This window comes from Crassostrea angulata, chromosome 6, assembly GCF_025612915.1.
Source record: "Crassostrea angulata isolate pt1a10 chromosome 6, ASM2561291v2, whole genome shotgun sequence".
NCBI lineage: Eukaryota > Metazoa > Mollusca > Bivalvia > Ostreida > Ostreidae > Magallana > Magallana angulata.
The window spans coordinates 55,153,829-55,172,537 of NC_069116.1; the positions used below are offsets into that span (position 1 = coordinate 55,153,829).

General features: G+C 34.9%; 2 protein-coding genes and 8 non-coding genes across 13 annotated transcripts; 5 read left to right on the forward strand and 5 right to left on the reverse strand.

Annotated features, from left to right (window-relative positions):
* Positions 1 to 637: 637 nt before the first annotated feature.
* Trnaq-cug (transfer RNA glutamine (anticodon CUG)) lies at positions 638 to 709 on the reverse strand. The gene has a single exon. It is a non-coding gene; the product is annotated as a tRNA-Gln (tRNA).
* Positions 710 to 819: 110 nt separating this feature from the next.
* Positions 820 to 891, forward strand: Trnad-guc (transfer RNA aspartic acid (anticodon GUC)). The gene has a single exon. It is a non-coding gene; the product is annotated as a tRNA-Asp (tRNA).
* Positions 892 to 1,052: 161 nt separating this feature from the next.
* Positions 1,053 to 1,125, reverse strand: Trnar-acg (transfer RNA arginine (anticodon ACG)). The gene has a single exon. It is a non-coding gene; the product is annotated as a tRNA-Arg (tRNA).
* A 966-nt stretch (positions 1,126 to 2,091) lies between these two features.
* On the reverse strand, positions 2,092 to 2,163 carry Trnaq-cug (transfer RNA glutamine (anticodon CUG)). The gene has a single exon. It is a non-coding gene; the product is annotated as a tRNA-Gln (tRNA).
* Positions 2,164 to 2,273: 110 nt separating this feature from the next.
* Trnad-guc (transfer RNA aspartic acid (anticodon GUC)) lies at positions 2,274 to 2,345 on the forward strand. The gene has a single exon. It is a non-coding gene; the product is annotated as a tRNA-Asp (tRNA).
* A 161-nt stretch (positions 2,346 to 2,506) lies between these two features.
* On the reverse strand, positions 2,507 to 2,579 carry Trnar-acg (transfer RNA arginine (anticodon ACG)). Its single transcript has one exon. It is a non-coding gene; the product is annotated as a tRNA-Arg (tRNA).
* Positions 2,580 to 3,545: 966 nt separating this feature from the next.
* Positions 3,546 to 3,617, reverse strand: Trnaq-cug (transfer RNA glutamine (anticodon CUG)). Its single transcript has one exon. It is a non-coding gene; the product is annotated as a tRNA-Gln (tRNA).
* A 110-nt stretch (positions 3,618 to 3,727) lies between these two features.
* Trnad-guc (transfer RNA aspartic acid (anticodon GUC)) lies at positions 3,728 to 3,799 on the forward strand. The gene has a single exon. It is a non-coding gene; the product is annotated as a tRNA-Asp (tRNA).
* Positions 3,800 to 4,174: 375 nt separating this feature from the next.
* On the forward strand, positions 4,175 to 13,973 carry LOC128190217 (multiple epidermal growth factor-like domains protein 10). Of its 4 annotated transcripts, none has more exons than XM_052862161.1 (11): positions 4,175 to 4,363; positions 5,894 to 6,109; positions 6,751 to 6,969; positions 7,353 to 7,502; positions 8,100 to 8,255; positions 8,404 to 8,547; positions 8,863 to 8,997; positions 9,887 to 10,027; positions 10,670 to 10,699; positions 10,942 to 11,032; positions 11,539 to 13,973. In XM_052862161.1, exons 1-11 carry the CDS (start codon positions 4,324 to 4,326, stop codon positions 11,636 to 11,638), a joined length of 1,422 nt encoding a protein of 473 aa, XP_052718121.1. In that variant the 5' UTR covers positions 4,175 to 4,323; the 3' UTR covers positions 11,639 to 13,973. The 4 variants fall into 4 exon arrangements, with proteins under 4 accessions (XP_052718121.1, XP_052718122.1, XP_052718123.1 ...); XM_052862162.1 differs by having other exon boundaries at positions 11,661 to 13,973; XM_052862163.1 differs by having other exon boundaries at positions 6,766 to 6,969.
* Positions 13,974 to 15,766: 1,793 nt separating this feature from the next.
* Positions 15,767 to 17,359, forward strand: LOC128187610 (uncharacterized). The gene has a single exon (XM_052858020.1). The coding sequence runs from the start codon at positions 15,767 to 15,769 to the stop codon at positions 17,357 to 17,359; it is 1,593 nt and encodes a 530-aa protein (XP_052713980.1).
* The last annotated feature ends 1,350 nt before the right edge of the window (positions 17,360 to 18,709 follow it).

An 18,709-nucleotide genomic window follows, 5' to 3' on the forward strand; every position in this document is an offset into this window, starting at 1 on the left:
GAATACTGCTTTTCTTTTAGCCTTGTTATAAACTTACGACTAGGAACATTTCAATATATATTGTGTTGTTTTTGATTGAGTTGTGTAGATTTCACAGACAACTCATTACTACTTGTATGAATAAACTGGAAGGAAACAAATTACTAGGATAACAAAACTTGCACTCAAAACAAAAATAAACTGATAGTGTTACAAATTGGTTTTGTTAGATTGTCAAATGGTCACCATGCTCAGAATACACGTCGAACACGTGTGTATTACCTAATGACTGCAAAACATTGGCATCATGTTGAAAACCCAGAATTGTTATCCAACATTGTAAAAAAGCATGTTTATATCTAACAAACAAACAGGGTTCATTTATTTTCAACAGTGTCCTTCAAAATTACAAATAAACTTAAGTCGTGTTAATATTAATGAACGATTAGTATTTTATTCGCACGTTTGATGATATAAGATTTTAATAAAGCTGGAAGCAGCATCCTGTAAAGAGAATCGTTATGAATCGAAATACGACACAGCGAACCTTGAGAACTGATATGGTGGTAGTCGGGTAAGAAATGGGAGTAAAAGTACGTGTAATCAGTACATGTTTAAAGTCACACAAATATAATGTTAACGTGGACAAAAGAAGCACAGGTTCCACCGAGATTTGAACTCGGATCGCTGGATTCAGAGTCCAGAGTGCTAACCATTACACCATGGAACCAATATACTTATACCTATCTAGATAATCCGGTACTGATATCCCAATCACATTTCGTAAACGATCGGCAATCCGATATCTACTAATCCGCATTTCAATTCGGTGAACATAACTCCTCGGTAGTATAGTGGTAAGTATCCCCGCCTGTCACGCGGGAGACCGGGTTTCGATTCCCCGCCGGGGAGGAGTAAATCTTTTTGGTAACTTTCGAATTAACAATGGACAACGTCTTTCTGTTCATCGCTCGCCGTAACCGCCGCAATAGAAAAGTTCGATTTGAAAGTACCTTTTCCACCAAAAATCCAAATTCATGTATGTGTTCTTTCCAAAAAAAAGTAACTGTCTTCGAGTCTGCCAGGATTCGAACCTGGAATCTTCTGATCCGTAGTCAGACGCGTTATCCATTACGCCACAGACCCTACTTGCTTATAATGCAAGATTTCACAATCGGGCAACCAAACAAAAATATATTACAAGCACACAATAACTTAACAAATACTATCGTCGAACAACGGCCGGTTAGCTCAGTCGGTTAGAGCGTCGTGCGAATGTCGTGGGTTCGACCCCCACACTGGCCACTCTTTATCTCTCTTTTACCTAGCAATTGCGATTAAATAGGCCAACCTGAATGTTTCCAATGGGTGTGCCTTTCAAATTTCATGTGCTCAAAACAAAACAGAAGCAACTTCAGCTGGCTCTGCTCAAACGTTTTATTTTGATAGTTCCAATCTTAATAGCTCCTTGCGATAGAATACTGCTTTTTTTTAGCCTTGTTATAAACTTACGACTAGGAACATTTCAATATATATTGTGTTGTTTTTGATTGAGTTGTGTAGATTTCACAGACAACTCATTACTACTTGTATGAATAAACTGGAAGGAAACAAATTACTAGGATAACAAAACTTGCACTCAAAACAAAAATAAACTGATAGTGTTACAAATTGGTTTTGTTAGATTGTCAAATGGTCACCATGCTCAGAATACACGTCGAACACGTGTGTATTACCTAATGACTGCAAAACTTTTGCATCATGTTGAAAACCCAGAATTTGTATCCAACATTGTGAAAAAGCATGTTTATATCTAACAAACAAACAGGGTTCATTTATTTTCAACAGTGTCCTTCAAAATTACAAATAAACTTAAGTCGTGTTAATATTAATGAACGATTAGTATTTTATTCGCACGTTTGATGATATAAGATTTTAATAAAGCTGGAAGCAGCATCCTGTAAAGAGAATCGTTATGAATCGAAATACGACACAGCGAACCTTGAGAACTGATATGGTGGTAGTCGGGTAAGAAATGGGAGTAAAAGTACGTGTAATCAGTACATGTTTAAAGTCACACAAATATAATGTTAACGTGGACAAAAGAAGCACAGGTTCCACCGAGATTTGAACTCGGATCGCTGGATTCAGAGTCCAGAGTGCTAACCATTACACCATGGAACCAATATACTTATACCTATCTAGATAATCCGGTACTGATATCCCAATCACATTTCGTAAACGATCGGCAATCCGATATCTACTAATCCGCATTTCAATTCGGTGAACATAACTCCTCGGTAGTATAGTGGTAAGTATCCCCGCCTGTCACGCGGGAGACCGGGTTTCGATTCCCCGCCGGGGAGGAGTAAATCTTTTTGGTAACTTTCGAATTAACAATGGACAACGTCTTTCTGTTCATCGCTCGCCGTAACCGCCGCAATAGAAAAGTTCGATTTGAAAGTACCTTTTCCACCAAAAATCCAAATTCATGTATGTGTTCTTTCCAAAAAAAAGTAACTGTCTTCGAGTCTGCCAGGATTCGAACCTGGAATCTTCTGATCCGTAGTCAGACGCGTTATCCATTACGCCACAGACCCTACTTGCTTATAATGCAAGATTTCACAATCGGGCAACCAAACAAAAATATATTACAAGCACACAATAACTTAACAAATACTATCGTCGAACAACGGCCGGTTAGCTCAGTCGGTTAGAGCGTCGTGCGAATGTCGTGGGTTCGACCCCCACACTGGCCACTCTTTATCTCTCTTTTACCTAGCAATTGCGATTAAATAGGCCAACCTGAATGTTTCCAATGGGTGTGCCTTTCAAATTTCATGTGCTCAAAACAAAACAGAAGCAACTTCAGCTGGCTCTGCTCAAACGTTTTATTTTGATAGTTCCAATCTTAATAGCTCCTTGCGATAGAATACTGCTTTTTTTTAGCCTTGTTATAAACTTACGACTAGGAACATTTCAATATATATTGTGTTGTTTTTGATTGAGTTGTGTAGATTTCACAGACAACTCATTACTACTTGTATGAATAAACTGGAAGGAAACAAATTACTAGGATAACAAAACTTGCACTCAAAACAAAAATAAACTGATAGTGTTACAAATTGGTTTTGTTAGATTGTCAAATGGTCACCATGCTCAGAATACACGTCGAACACGTGTGTATTACCTAATGACTGCAAAACTTTTGCATCATGTTGAAAACCCAGAATTTGTATCCAACATTGTGAAAAAGCATGTTTATATCTAACAAACAAACAGGGTTCATTTATTTTCAACAGTGTCCTTCAAAATTACAAATAAACTTAAGTCGTGTTAATATTAATGAACGATTAGTATTTTATTCGCACGTTCGATGATATAAGATTTTAATAAAGCTGGAAGCAGCATCCTGTTAAGAGAATCGTTATGAATCGAAATACGACACAGCGAACCTTGAGAACTGATATGGTGGTAGTCGGGTAAGAAATGGGAGTAAAAGTACGTGTAATCAGTACATGTTTAAAGTCACACAAATATAATGTTAACCTGGACAAAAGAAGCACAGTTTCCACCGAGATTTGAACTCGGATCGCTGGATTCAGAGTCCAGAGTGCTAACCATTACACCATGGAACCAATATACTTATACCTATCTAGATAATCCGGTACTGATATCCCAATCACATTTCGTAAACGATCGGCAATCCGATTTCTACTAATCCGCATTTCAATTCGGTGAACATAACTCCTCGGTAGTATAGTGGTAAGTATCCCCGCCTGTCACGCGGGAGACCGGGGTTCGATTCCCCGCCGGGGAGGAGTAAATCTTTTTGGTAACTTTCGAATTATCAATGGACAACGTCTTTCTGTTCATCGCTCGCCGTAACCGCCGCAATAGAAAAGTTCGATTTGAAAGTACCTTTTCCACCAAAAATCCAAATTCATGTATGTGTTCTTTCCAAAAAAAGATAACTGTCTTCGAGTCTGCCAGGATTCGAACCTGGAACCTACTGATCCGCAGTCAGACGCGTTATCCATTGCGCCATGTGCAGACCTCAATACCTAATTGTATTAAAAATACAATATAATATAAAAATCATAGTTTTGGGGGGGTTGATAATGTTTTTGCAAACACTTCGAAGAAAAAAGTCGGTATGCTAAACTTTTTTGACAGTGTCGGCTTTCCGTAACACGCTCACGCTGGTGGGGATATTGGGATTCACTGTAACTGTGTAACGGAACAATATAGATGTAGTATTTGATTTCTGTATTTGGTGTCTAGTGTAGCAGTGTTGTGTGTACAGAATAAGACATAGTTCGATCAGCGTCAGTTTTCGGAATCATGCATTTGACATTAAACTTGTCATCGATGGTTATGTGCGGTAAGTTATTAACATGAATTCTTTTAATGCAATGTGAATTATTATTCCCTGACAGCATTTTCTAATATTTTGAAAAAACATATAGAGTACATGTTAATACCTTCTAGACAATATACACCTACAATCAATTTTATATGACCTAGATTTTAGTGTCCATCCGGGTCAAATAAGGGTTAAGCGGTCTGCTTGAGTATGTATGGTCGAGTATTCGTGTAATATTTCATCGGGACACAAAATGTATACAACCATGCATACCAAGACAAATCGATCACGAAAGACTCTTTTTACTTCTCATTACATGCAGTTCTTTTTATTTTTCTCCATGTGTGACAATCACAAATGAGAATATTTACCTTCGCAAATATGATTCAAATATTTGAACCTACAGGATAGCAAAACGTTCAATTCTGTATATTTACATTCATTGTATATATTCACTTTATTTTTGCAATGGAAATCTGCGCCATGAGCAAAAGAATAAACGTAATCATGAGTTTTGAGTATTATTTTAATATTATTGTAAGATTAAATTTACAAAACCAGTTTGATGTGTACTTTAAAAAAATAATCTTAAAATCATACTTGTATATATTCATCAATAAAAAAGATTTTTTTTTTCGACAAAGGACTTTGTGCGGTTTTGTGCATTTTTTGCCCCCAAAATCAAAATTTTATAAAGAGCTTTAAAAAAAAGGTGAAAGATAGTTAAAATCATATTGGAAATAAAGGTGTAAAAAGTTATCACCACAGTGACGTCATATTGTACTTCAAATTGATGATTTGTGGCAAAATATGGGTGTTTTCCGATGGTTTTGACTGTGAAACATCAGGTGCAGGCTTGCTCAAGTACCATTTTTTAGTATAATGTGTATAACTATCTGAAGAAAAACATGTTAAAATCGCACTTGAGCAGACCTGCGCTCTATACTACCGAATGCAAAATATTGAGCAAAAATGAGAGTATTTTGATTTGTTTGCAAATTTGCGGGAATTAGGTCATTTAGGTGACGTCATAGATAAACAACGAATGAGCAATGATGACTAAAATCAAGATTAAAGTTATCTAGGCATACTCTATACAATGATTTGTGAAGATCTTATTTTTATACGATACTATTTAAAAATTGTTTGAAATCAGGGGCAGATATTCGACCATACCGCACATAGTCCTTTTATGGTGCTATAGTTATAGTTGCGGAAGTGAACTAAATAACATGTCAACATGAACTTGGTTGGTACATGATCAAATCTATTGAAAAGCCCTTCTGGCTGCACAGGATTTCATCATGTGACCAACCAAGTTCATATTCCAGTGAACCTTTTAAACCGCTGTTTATATTTTTTAACTATATCACTGCCAAAAAAATTGCATGTAGTATATACTACATGCACTAGCTAATGTGTACCTATTACAGGAAATGAAATAATTTTAATTGATACAGTATACTTGATTGCTATTTATTGTTATTGGTCCTCATTGCAAAGTTTGTTATAACCCTGTTTGACTGTTCTGATTTTCTTTCCTGGTAGCTATGTTTGGTTGTGCTTTCGGTTTGATCGCAGCCAAATTTGTTCCCTACAACTTGAAGCTTACGATGCTGAAATCTGTCCCCCCGGGGCGACTAGGATCCTCAGTTACTTGTCCAGACTTCGTCAATCAGATTCCATTTTCGAGCTATTTAGATAAACTGTCATCCATGATTTATCTAGATGTTGACTACTACAGCATAGTCTATAACAGCACAGGTAACTATAAACAGAGTCGGTCTATATCTATTGTACAAGAGGAATTCACCGAAGCATTGCAAAATGCGTTAATTAAGTAGGTGTCATCTGTATTTCACAGTTCATCATTGCCATATAAGGTCAATATTCAGCACAATTATTTATAAAAAAAGATAGCATTTTCTCATTGAATATGAATTAAGTTGACAGAAGAAAGTTATGTTGTATTGTTGTATATATTGTTGGGTTAATCTCAGTTAATAAAAAAATTACATAATATATAGGTAAAGCAATTGTTCTTGCTACACATCTGTCAGTGTGCAATTTGTGTCCATAAACTATTAAAATTTTTCCATCTTTTCTGAAACTACACTGTACAAATTCAACAAAATTTAGCCTGAGGGAAAAAATTTGTAACTTTATAATAGAAGGGTATCCTGCTTAGTTATATATAGTTACATATATGTATTTTTTCTGGTCTTCTGACTTTCTGACTGGTCTTCATTTTGAGTGTTTTGTCTTGGGTATCTTAGAAAGAAGATGTATACTCATTTAGCATGCTCTCGACAAACATAAGTAAATATCTTTCATATAAAATATACTGGTACATAATAAGAGAATTTAACTGTTTCTGGTTCTCTATTTTATGAACATTATGACAGCTATTTACTTGGTAGAATCTAATCCTCCTGTTAGAGGAGTTCTGATGACGCCTGGACAGGGAGGATCCTGTTATGAGGACCTGGGGGACCTAACAGACATTATGCCAACAGGAGACCTAAAAGATCAGTGTTCCAGAGACATATACAAGGATGTGATAAAAACAGAGTTGTTAATGGAGGGGAGAACATTTAAGGAGTCGTGTAGTATTTATGTTTACCGTGAGTATCAAGATGAGGATGAATCAACGGATGGTCTCTTGTCAGGTCTTCCTAGTAAAATCAAGACAAACTTGAATCAAAGAGATTGGAGAAATATCATGTTGGTTTTAATCTCACTATTCTCAAGATTTAGTTTACATATGTTTTCTGTAAGTTTTTTTTAAAAGTGATAGTGAAATCTAAAATAACACATCTATTTATGTGAAGTTTGCCCTTATAAGTAGTAAGCTTTTAAAAAGGAAAATCATTAATATATATTATATATTACTGTTTTGAAAGCGGTAAAACAGTAAGTGAATTATGTTGATGGTGCTACTTACTGTTATTCCCATTTATCATCCTCTTTTTATTTTTCGTATGAACTTACATTTGTTTACTTCCAGCGAACTGTAGCCGTCCCTCCGACGATGTGTACTGTGTTCCCTGTGTTAATGGACGCTGCTCCTCCCCCTATGATTGTAATGTAGTCACAGGAGGATGTAGAGGGTTCTTTGACTGTAAACATCCATTTACTGACGCCTTCTGCAACACAAGTAAGCATTCATTACCTGGGTTTGTTTTGTTTATGCATGAGTCTAGTTTTGTTTATGCATGAAAATTGTTTAGATTCACGGCAAGTTAAGCTAATTGTCTTTTTTTCAAATAAGAATTGTGATGAAGTTTTAAAATACACAGTTGTATGTGACAGCATATTCTGTTGACATAACCATCATCTTAATTAAGGTAGCTTTAGAACTGTGTATTTTACTATAACCTATGTTCACAAAAATTGGTGTCCATGAATATTAATGAAACCGCATATGATGAAATTAATAAGCAAAGAATGAGCAACATAGACTCAATCTATTTCTAACAAAAGGTTTTTGTTTTTAAATACCATTTTACTGTGAATTCCTAATGAAAAGCAAGGAATGCTTCCCTTGGGAATCCTCAAGTCTTTCTTTCGTTGTTTTTATACATGTAGTTTGTTTTACTATATGGGAGTATTTTAAAAGTTCAGCACTTACAATTTTATAATGTTCATGTGATATGAAACAAAACAGCCATCCGAATTTAATACTCTGTAAAATAAGAAATCTACAGTATCTAAATGTCTGATAAATCATCGAATAGAATTGGATCTATTTCAGCTTGTCCACATGACAGATATGGACCTACTTGTGGTCAGTCCTGTAGCTCGCAATGTAAACCACAGCTTCATTCTGAGGACAGGAACTGTTCGCAGTCCAATGGTGCATGTCTGCTGGGCTGTATCATTGGATGGCAAGGGACACAATGTGACCAAAGTAAAAGCACAGCTCTTCATTCCTACTCTGTATTTTATCTTTGTTAATTGTATTGGTAAATGTATAAACCTGTGTGTGTAGAATACTAAACTTACTTACTTCTGATGCTGGTGTCAATGCTTTATATATATGACCATGTATGTTGTAGAGTGTACACCAGGAACTTATGGAGATGGCTGTAAGCAGACCTGTGTAGGGAACTGTTTGGAAGATAAGGTGTGTAGCCCGTTTGATGGGACCTGCCCCAAGGGCTGTGCTGCGGGCTGGAAAAATGTCCATCCCTGTAACCAGAGTAAGTCAACATCCTGGATATCAGCTACCCACATAATTTAAGCCATAATTCTCTCACCTTGTGATTGATATCAGCCAATTTTTTTCATCCAAGATATCAAAAGTTACCTTCATATTAAGTAATCAACCATTATCCTGGTCCCTGAAATAAGCCCACTTTTTTCAACCTATAGATATAAGCAACCTACCATTAATTAGTCATCATCCTTAAACTTAATCAGTGATATTAGCGTCATGTATTAGCCACCTAATGTCTGATTCATTGAGAAAGGTCAGAGGTCAAATTTTTCAACTTGTTGGTCATTTCTTTCAACAGGATGTGAAAACAACACTTATGGCATGGATTGCAGTGAGAAGTGCAGCAAAGGCTGTGTAAATGGCAGTTGTAATGTCAAGGACGGAACTTGTCTGCACGGATGTCTGGATGGCTACAATGGAAACAAGTGCTCTGGTATACAAATCTAATTTCATTTTGAACCTCTAATTGTTTTGCAGTGTTCTAGGTCTGAGTAACGAGTTTTTTATGTAATTCTATTGATACTGAGTGTGTAGACCTGTGTTTTTTTTTGTTATTTTGATGGCCACAGTGTAATATATAGTAAATACAGTAAAACTTGATTATAGCAAAGTCTAAGGGACCAGTTTATATACTTTGCTGTATTTGTAATTTGTTATATCAGTGTAACAAATTTATAATAATCAGTATAGCAAATTCGCTGCATACATTTTTCCTTCCACATTACATGTACTACCATTTTTGCCTATTATGGAAAACAATAAAACACCTTCTCTGGAAACTTAAAATAATCAGAATGATGGAAAATTGAAGGATTTGGGTGCAAACAAATTATTCCAAACAATTGTGTTTAAAATTGGTATTTCTAAGTTTTAAAAATTATACACTGTATATCAGTGTGTTGTTAAAGGTGTAAAGTATGCTACTGTAGGTTCCTTATTTTACCTGAGTCCTGAATTCAGTGAATCAACAGTTTTGTATCAAATGCAGAAACTGCAAACTTAGAATTTTTATCATAATTCCAAATAGTTAATATCTGTCCAAAAAATTAATGCGAGATTTTAAAATTTGTGAAATCTACTTCTCGGAATTTTAAGCAAATATTAATTCACGCGTTTAATTAGAAATTTACAGTATTTTTCACCTCAATGCGACTCAAAATCAGCTCACTATATCCATAAATTTGTTATAACCAAGTTCGTTATACAATGTATCTGTAAAAAGTTCCAAGGATTTGTTAAGAATCTTGCCAGGGATTCCTGAAAGCTTAATTAACTTTATTTAAACAAATGTTGACTTACATTTTTTTGCATTTTTAACACAGGATGTCCTAAAGGTACTTATGGGAGTAGGTGTGCTTTTAACTGTGGACTGTTTTGTCTTGATGGGACCTGTGACCCCATCAATGGAGTCTGTCTCCAGCCGCAGTGTGCAGAGGGGTGGAGCGGCCCGAAATGTGACATTGGTAAGCACCACCAACATTTTAAATATAAGTTTAGCGGTTTATAAAAAAGTTTGTTATGCTTCTATATATATGAGGTAAAAATTAAATTTATTTCTTTTGATTTTCTGAGGTTAAGTTAAGAAAATAAAGTGCATTATTTTTAAAATTGGATGAGTAATTTGAACATTAAGGAGGCTGAATGGTCAACAAATTAACCATCAGATCTACCCAAAATTTTAAGACATGATTTGTATATCTATGCACTATATTATAAACTAAAGAAAAAGTGCATATATCTTGATGTTACAATTTGGATATTTTTCTGTATTTTTCTACAGAGTTATTCTTCTAAAGGAGATAAATACAGTCTAAAAATGGTCACGACCATCGAGCCCTCTTTAATGTAATATCAAACAGATTAATACAATTTGCATGCCCATTATATTTTAAAGTAGGCAAGTTTTGTTATACAATGAAGTTTAATTTGTTATACCAATCAAACAAGGTGTTACAACCAAAATTAAATTAATTATTCAAAGGTCTCTATCACAGCTTCTATACTCTGAAGTTAGTGTCTGGATTTCTATTGGTTCAGTGTTAAATTTATCAAGATCATCAAAATCAGTGCATTTTGAATTCTGTTTTCCCTTTTTCTCCATGCAGATACCTGTTTGAAGGATTTTGATGAAGAATGTGAGTATATGTACAATTTAATTTCAATTTATTATTTGTTAGTAGATTTGAGAGTTGTTTAAAAATGGTTACCGGTAACTGTGATGAAGTAGCACCATGCAGATTATTTTTCTAGTTTCTAATGAAAAATATAGTACTTCTTGTTTGTGCACATTTGTTTGAATTTCCCAGTAAATTTATCATATAAATGATTCCAGAGTTTTGAATCAATTTGATTTTATTGCCGTAATTATTTGCTGCAGTCTGGTTCAACATTTATACCTTTGCCATTGGCTCTGGGATCGGGATTGGGATTGCAGGAATCTTAATGATCGCCTGCTTTTGCTTCTACAGGTAATTTACTTACAGCTTATTCAAAAAAAAGCTTGTTATCTGTATATGAACTAAGGTACATGTACATGTTATTGTCACATGAACTATGGTACCTGTACATGTTGTTATCACATGAACTATGGTACATAAATTAGTACATGTTGTTATCACATGAACTATGGTATGTAAATTAGTACATGTTTTTGTCATGTGAACCACTGGTACATGTATGTTTTACTGTCATGTGTACTGCAGTACATGTACATGTTTTTGTCATGTGAATCACAATCACTACAGTACATGTACATGTTTTTGTCATGTGAATCACAGTACATGTGTGTGCTATTGTAATAGTCGGTGCAGAGGTTCAACTCTCAGAAAATTTTACATTGTTGATATAAAAAGTCTAGAATTAATAAAGTATTTTACTGTTTATATTCACATCTCTGTATGCATTACACACATCAAATATTAAATCAATCAATATTAATGATACACTTACAAAAAAACTCAAATATTCATTACAGGTATCGTATGCAGACACACTCTCGGCCAATGAACCGCACTGATTACTCACAGTCTAGAACAGAAGAACGGATGGAGCTCTCCCCTACATACAGATTCTAACCCCCACCTTCTTACCTTACAGGTTGCGATGGAGGAGAAATGCAATGCCAATGAACAGATCTGAGTTCTCCAACTCCAGCGCCATGCCAATGAGCTCCTTCAATAAGTAACTACACGTTCGTTAAAAAGTATCTATGTTAAGTGTTGCATCAAGTGACATGTCCATTGCTTTCGTTAAGTAGGTACGGTATATCAAGTGTTGACAAGTAACTATTTCCAGTGCTTTCACAGTAACAATGTCAGGTGTTGAATCAAGCAACTTTGTCCTGTGCTTTCATTAAATAACAATGTCAAGTGTTGACAAGTAACTACATCTTTGTCCATTGCTTTTATTAACTAACTATAATTTAAAGTGTTGCAACAAGCAAGAGTCTGTCCAGTGCTTTCATTAAGTAACTATGTCAAGTGTTGCAACTACATGTACTAATTTTGTCAAGTGCTTTCATTAAGTAACTATATCAAGTGCTTTGTGAAGTGTTCTTGATCAGTATGCCAAGAGTGCTTTCAACAAGTGAGTGTGTCTTATGTCTTATGGTGTTAAAGAGTAACTATATATGTCATCAATGCTTTAGTAAGTATAGCTAGAGTAATTAACTGCATGTTTATATATCATTAATGTTTTAGAAAGTATAACTATTTCAAGTGCACTCTGTCAGTAACTATGTTCAGTGTTTTTAAACAACTATGTCCATGCAGTGCATTGACATATGCATGTTGATAACTCTTTGTCCTATAAGTGATCAATTATTGTCATATATTCTGCTTTTACTTTTTTCTTTTTCGACATAGTCAGTGCTACAAAGACATTAATTTAATTATGTAAATATACGCATTCTGCTGCAGAGGAAAGATACCAATAACTGGAATACTAGTACATTTTGTGTGTTTGTATGTTGTCAGTCAGTGCTCTGATATGTCAGGCATTTGCACTAGCTCTGGTTCTGCAAAGATGTTCACCGTTCTGGCATCAGTGGTCAATATAGCAGCAGAACATTTAACTCTCATACAATAGGCACTAACTTTCAAAAGCAACTAGTTCTGCTCAACTACTCTGTATTATCCTTGACAATATTTGCACGTTGTGTGACTTCCTTAAAGCTTTACTTTTTTGGACATCTTCAGTTCAGCAGCTATATCACTTCTGCTGTGTGGAGCAATGGTTCTCCATGATGTTGATTGTTTGTCTTTATCCAGTATATGACATGTTTGTTGGTTTGTAGTCTGATTAAGTGAACTATCCATCTGACATAAAATAAAATTATCAGAAAATGACTAGTCAATTAAGATATGTCAGATGGACAGTTTTCCTGTTATACATTAGATTTCATATACTTTTTTGAATGACATGTTTGTATTTGATGTATGCAAATTTTTTTTGTTTGTAAATTGGTTTGTTTTGTTTTTGGGTTTTTTATTCCATTGCAATTGTGATGTCGTTTATGCGTTTTAATTATCTTATTTGGTGCATGTTTTATACAAATCTGTATATATGCAATTTTGAATTTGATTTACAGGTTGTTAATGATTTTTCTGTATCAAATTGAATGTTGTTTTGTAAATCTGTTTTAAAATGATATAAATAATTTTTACCTGTATATTCTAAGATTATGTATATAAACTGAGTGACCTCTAGGTCCATTAGGGACATTAGCCTTGGGTTGTAAACTGACTTCAAGATCTGTATGACTATGTAAAATTCCTGTCCTTTTTCTCTAAATATAACTGATTACGTGGTTTGTCATGATAGAACTGACCATAAATCATAATTTACAACAAATTCAATTTGTAAAAATGTAAATATTTAAAAAGGAAAGGTGTATCTCTTCCCATAGATATGCATTCACCTGCAATTACCTAAAATAGTAAGACACATGTATTACCAAGACCATTGTAGTTGCAGATAGTAAAAGAATTCTTAATGGAGGATATTTCAGGTGAACTTTGAAGTAATCAAATAAGATGAGATAACCTTTTATTTGGGCTTTTTTGTTTGTAAGCGGTTGTATTGGTGGATGGTGTTATAGCTTTTTGCAAGGTGCTGTACTGTGTTCTTTCATGTTTACTTATATACCTCTATACTAGGATAGCTAGTGTATTTTTATATTTACTAATACAGTGTACTTTAAGTAAAAATTATCAAATACTTGTACATTGTACAAATAATCAAGTATTGAAAACGTTTTTCAATGGAAAAGAAATAAACGCCAGCGTGTATGTTGTTGAGGACTTTATTGTTAGGATTGTTATATTATTTTGTTGATTTATATTTTATTCATATTCCAAGAATATTTTATATTTTTTGGTACGATTAATGAATAAATAGACATTTTCTGGGTTTGTTCTTATTTTAGTTGTGACTATGAACGATTATACAGTGATTTGTATTTTCCATGTTGCAAATTGTGTGAAAATAAAATAAAAAGTGAGCAAATGAATGAATTGTAACAAATCACGTCCAAATTTCCTGCAAATTCACAAGAGATTGCAAGTTTAAACGGACTAAAATTTGCAAAAAAAATAAATAAATAAAGGAATTGGAATTCCATGATAACATGCACATCTACACATTGTGGCCTAAACACCTACTTGATAAAACTTAATAAGTTCGGTTCAGGGGTTAAAATTCAATGCTTGTCACTCTTCTAAGCTTAAAAGAACGACAGTTCGGGGGGGGGGGGGGGGGGGGGGGGTGGAATCGATATTTCCTGTAAATCTACATATTGTATCCCTATAGTCTAAAAGTTTCGCGAAATTCCATGCAGCGGTCTAACTGATTACTTTTTTCAATTAATGGCCAATATTGAAAGTTTATAAGGGACCAACAAGTTGCTTTAGCAAAATTAACAAGGACTGACTGACATATGGGTCAAAATCATTATAACCCCCCCCCCCCAACAACAACAACAACCTCTTGCAAGGGGTAAAAAATCATTTTATATTCAATTTTTGAATTTCTCCTTGTTCTACATGTGTATATCTTTGCGATTTAAAATGAACCTTAGCTTCAAAACAAAATATATATTAATTTGTACCCGGGACGACGATACATGCAGTTATCTTCGAACAACTTTATCCACCCATTCAAGTAATACAGTTAATAAGATTGAACCCACCCCGAAGTTTCAATTCAATATGAGAGGCCGTGGCAAAATCCATTTTATATATTTCAGTTGATGAAGGCCAAACTCGCCGCACTTTTTAGATATCAACAATCTAAATTCATTGCACCATCGTAGATTAGATTTAAAAAAAAATAACATTTCTAACCTATAAGATTTTAACGAGTTCAATTTACGTTAGTTTTTATTTCCATGTACATGTGTACATCCACTGATTCAGAGCCGTAGGATTATTTAGAATTTTAAGGGAAAAAAGCTGCTTTTTTAGTTTAATTATTAACCATGGTAACTCAATGCATACATGTATGTCAGTAATTAAATAAGAGAACACAAGATTTAATTTCTCTTATTATAACACTGTATATATTTCTATTGGTGAATGTCTGATTGGAAAATATATTCATAAGCAAGAGAGAGAGCTTTTATCAAAGTACTGATATATCTAGTAATATATACCGGTAGTCTCTATCTATACGATATCGGTAATCTAATAAATTGTCATGTTGACCTTATAACCCTTTGTCATACACCTAATTCAGCTATCTTCCTGTTGATGAAGGTATAAATTCTCCTCGGAGTCTAAATTCACGTTACAGGTAATTCTGATTTCACCGGTGCAACCAACGTTTTACATTTTTTGTTAGAGCTGTGATTAATTTTTCGTCATAAAATGGACAATTCAAAAGACAAACAGTGCCAAGTTTGTCAACAAGCGGCCTCTGTGCTTTATATTCTTCCATGCTACCATACTCTTTGTCAGGGATGTTTACAAACACACGGAGAAGGTGATAAAAATATCACATGTAGAGTCTGCGGCGCCAAATATGGCATTTCAGGGGACAGTCAAACTTCTTCTGTAGAAGACATCCCAGCTGAATTTTCTCTTCTGTTGATAACGGAGGGCACGTGTAGGACTGACACCAATACATGGTGCTGTAGCTGTGGGGCGCATTGTAAAGACTGTAGGCATGCGTCCACCCAGTCCTTCTATGCCAATGCTCTAGACAGAATGGGTGATGATTTATCTAGCGATGGCCGAGAGCAAGAAAGTTCTTTCTGCAGACAGGAATCAAGGGAGGATGGCATTGAAGTTTTTTCGACGCCCGGATCCTCGTTAGGTTTCAGTTCTGTTTTGGATTCTGTCTCTGTCGACGATCCATCTGCTGCATCCGATTTCTTTAGCAGCGTGAATCTAGAAAAATGTGGCGAACATGGCTACCATTCCACAAATTACTGTTTAACTCACTCAACCGTTTGCTGCGCAGAGTGCACAAGGTTGCAACACAAGCATTGCGACATGAAAGATATTCATGAGGCAGCCATGGAAACCCCAAGCGAGTCGGACCTACACAGACTTCAGCAGAGTTTTTCGTCTTTGATGGATATACAGATGGCTCTGATATATGAAATGGAGAGAAATAGCATTGAGATCGGCGAGTGGAAAGAAAAAATTATGGCAACATTTAAAGAACTTAAAAACGATGTCAACCGCAGATTGACAGAACTCGAAGACAAGATAAAAACAAACCTGCAAGAGGTGGAAAATGAAAGGGGTTCTTTACAAAATAATATCGATGATTTTAAAACGAAGCGAGAAATTTTGCGGAACGCGTCTAACAAGCTAGAAGGATACCCTGCAAAAACTGCTGAGAAACTTCAAAATTACTGCCTTGTGAAAGCAAAGGTTCAGGAACAGAAAGATTTCCTTCATACACAACGACACCATATGTCAAAAGTCAGTGTGAATATAACGAAGAAGAAGGGATTCGATGATTTTCTCCAACAAATACCCGGTTTACTCGAGTTAAGCTGCGAGAGGGTAAAATTAGAAACCATGAAGAAATTGAAATGTCAAGAGAAGCTCATGGTCAAGCGCTGGACTCATACCAAGCTGCCGCACATCACCGGTATGTGTTACCTAGGAAACGTTTTGATCATATGTGACAACGTCAAACAACGCTTTTTCACATATGACAGCCAGAGGGTTTGGAATTGCTACAAAATAGGACGCTCACCATGGGACGTGGCGGTGATAGAGAACCAAGAGATTGCAGTGTCCACTCCAGAAGGTATTCAGATTGTAAACCTGCAATACTACCCGCACAAAGAGCTAGGGTTTCCACGGTTTTTACCGACAGATTTTCCCTGTTTTGGGGTGGACTATTTCGCAGGAGACATTTACATTGCCAGCAACACGCACATCCGCATTCTTAGCGTCGGAGACAACCGCCTTCAGAGTTTCAAATGTCCCGGTTTATCTGTCCAGTACATATGTGTCTGCAGTCCCGATCGTCTCTACCTAACAGACACGAATTCTAACCGTCTGTTCTGCATGAATTCAAAAGGGGAAACGCTGAAGGTATTTCCCTCGGAGATGCTTGAGTCACCGATGGGTGTGGCGATAGGACCTGGCACTAATATCGTAGTTGTTAATGCCTCTTCCAAGACTGTTCTACGATTCACAAAGGATGGTCATCTTGTGGAGATCAGAGAAACCAAAGACAATCACAATAATGGTTTTGGACCAGAAGTAGTTTGTTGCTATGGCGACGCATGTGCTATTGCTGCGGGACAGCATATATACAGTTGTCACTTAATTTGAACAAAAATCATTCTGATGCACACTGTCCTTTGAAAAATTAACATAATTTTTTATACTATTAATCGAATTATAGTACTATTGAGACATCGGTGTTGTAACTTCAGAAATCTCTTTTTCGATTTTTATATATCTCTTGCTGTCTTTACTAAACTTTCAATCTTTAAATTTAGATCAAGCTGGAAAAGCAGCAATTCACAATTTGCAATAGGTGTATGAATGATTGTGTTCCCGTTTTGCACACATTTGATAATTGGGAACAATAGGTGTGATTTGTGCTGTGATAGCAATTATAGTCTGCTTTCGGTCAAAGATTTTACCTGGATTTTTACCTGTGTTTTATCAGCGCCTTAATGATAGAACAAGAAGAATATAGATATTTTGTTGTGTTTTATAACTAATAACTATCACCATTTTTTTTCGTTTGATAAAATAAAGATAATGATATTATTAAAAAGTCTTCAATTTCCGCGCACTGATAAAAAAAATAATGATTAGATGATTTGACTTTCACATTTTTGTCCATTTACCTTAAATATAAAACCAAATGAATTAGAAAAACATTGCTGGTCCCAAGTCAATTGGAAGCTGATTCAATGGATAATTATATGATGAAGGGGAAAACTACATGGACAGTCATATGAGGTACTCCGTGTCTCTTTTTACAGTTGAGTTGCAAATTCTGTAAAACGCATGTTTATAATTGATTGTTTGGTATCAAAAGAAAGAATATTATGAAAGAAAACAGGTCTTTATCACAAAATATTTCAATCTTTGAAGTAGCGACCTTGACAGTAGTTCTTCTGACAGAACCGCTTTAGTGTATGGCGGGCCACTTTCTGGTTTTTCAAATCAGAGATTAAATACATAAAAATATGAGTTTTTGAAGCATATAAAATTGCCGATTTATTATTATACAGTTCGTCTATTTTCTTCGATTATTCAAGCCACAACATAAATGAAAAATATTTGGAAGCGTTTTCACTAGACGCATTTCCTCCATTTATGTCAGCAAAAGCAATAATTAAATATTAACATATGATATTTTCTCTTCAAACTTTTAACATGTACATGTACTTCCTAAAGGCAAAAGGCGCTACATATTCAACATTTTTGCAGTATTCATGTTTAAAAAAAAGTAATAAAATTGTTCATGACCAAATTGATGATTAAACTCAAATTCATGAATATGGATGTCAATAATTATGTAAATGTGATTTTATGCAAGTAATTAATATTGTAACATAAAATAAATGTAAATATCAGTTGCTAGTAGATATGTTTTATTTATTTTATTGTCAATTGCCCTCGCAGGAATTGTAATATAGACTATAGCAATTAGGCAATTATCTC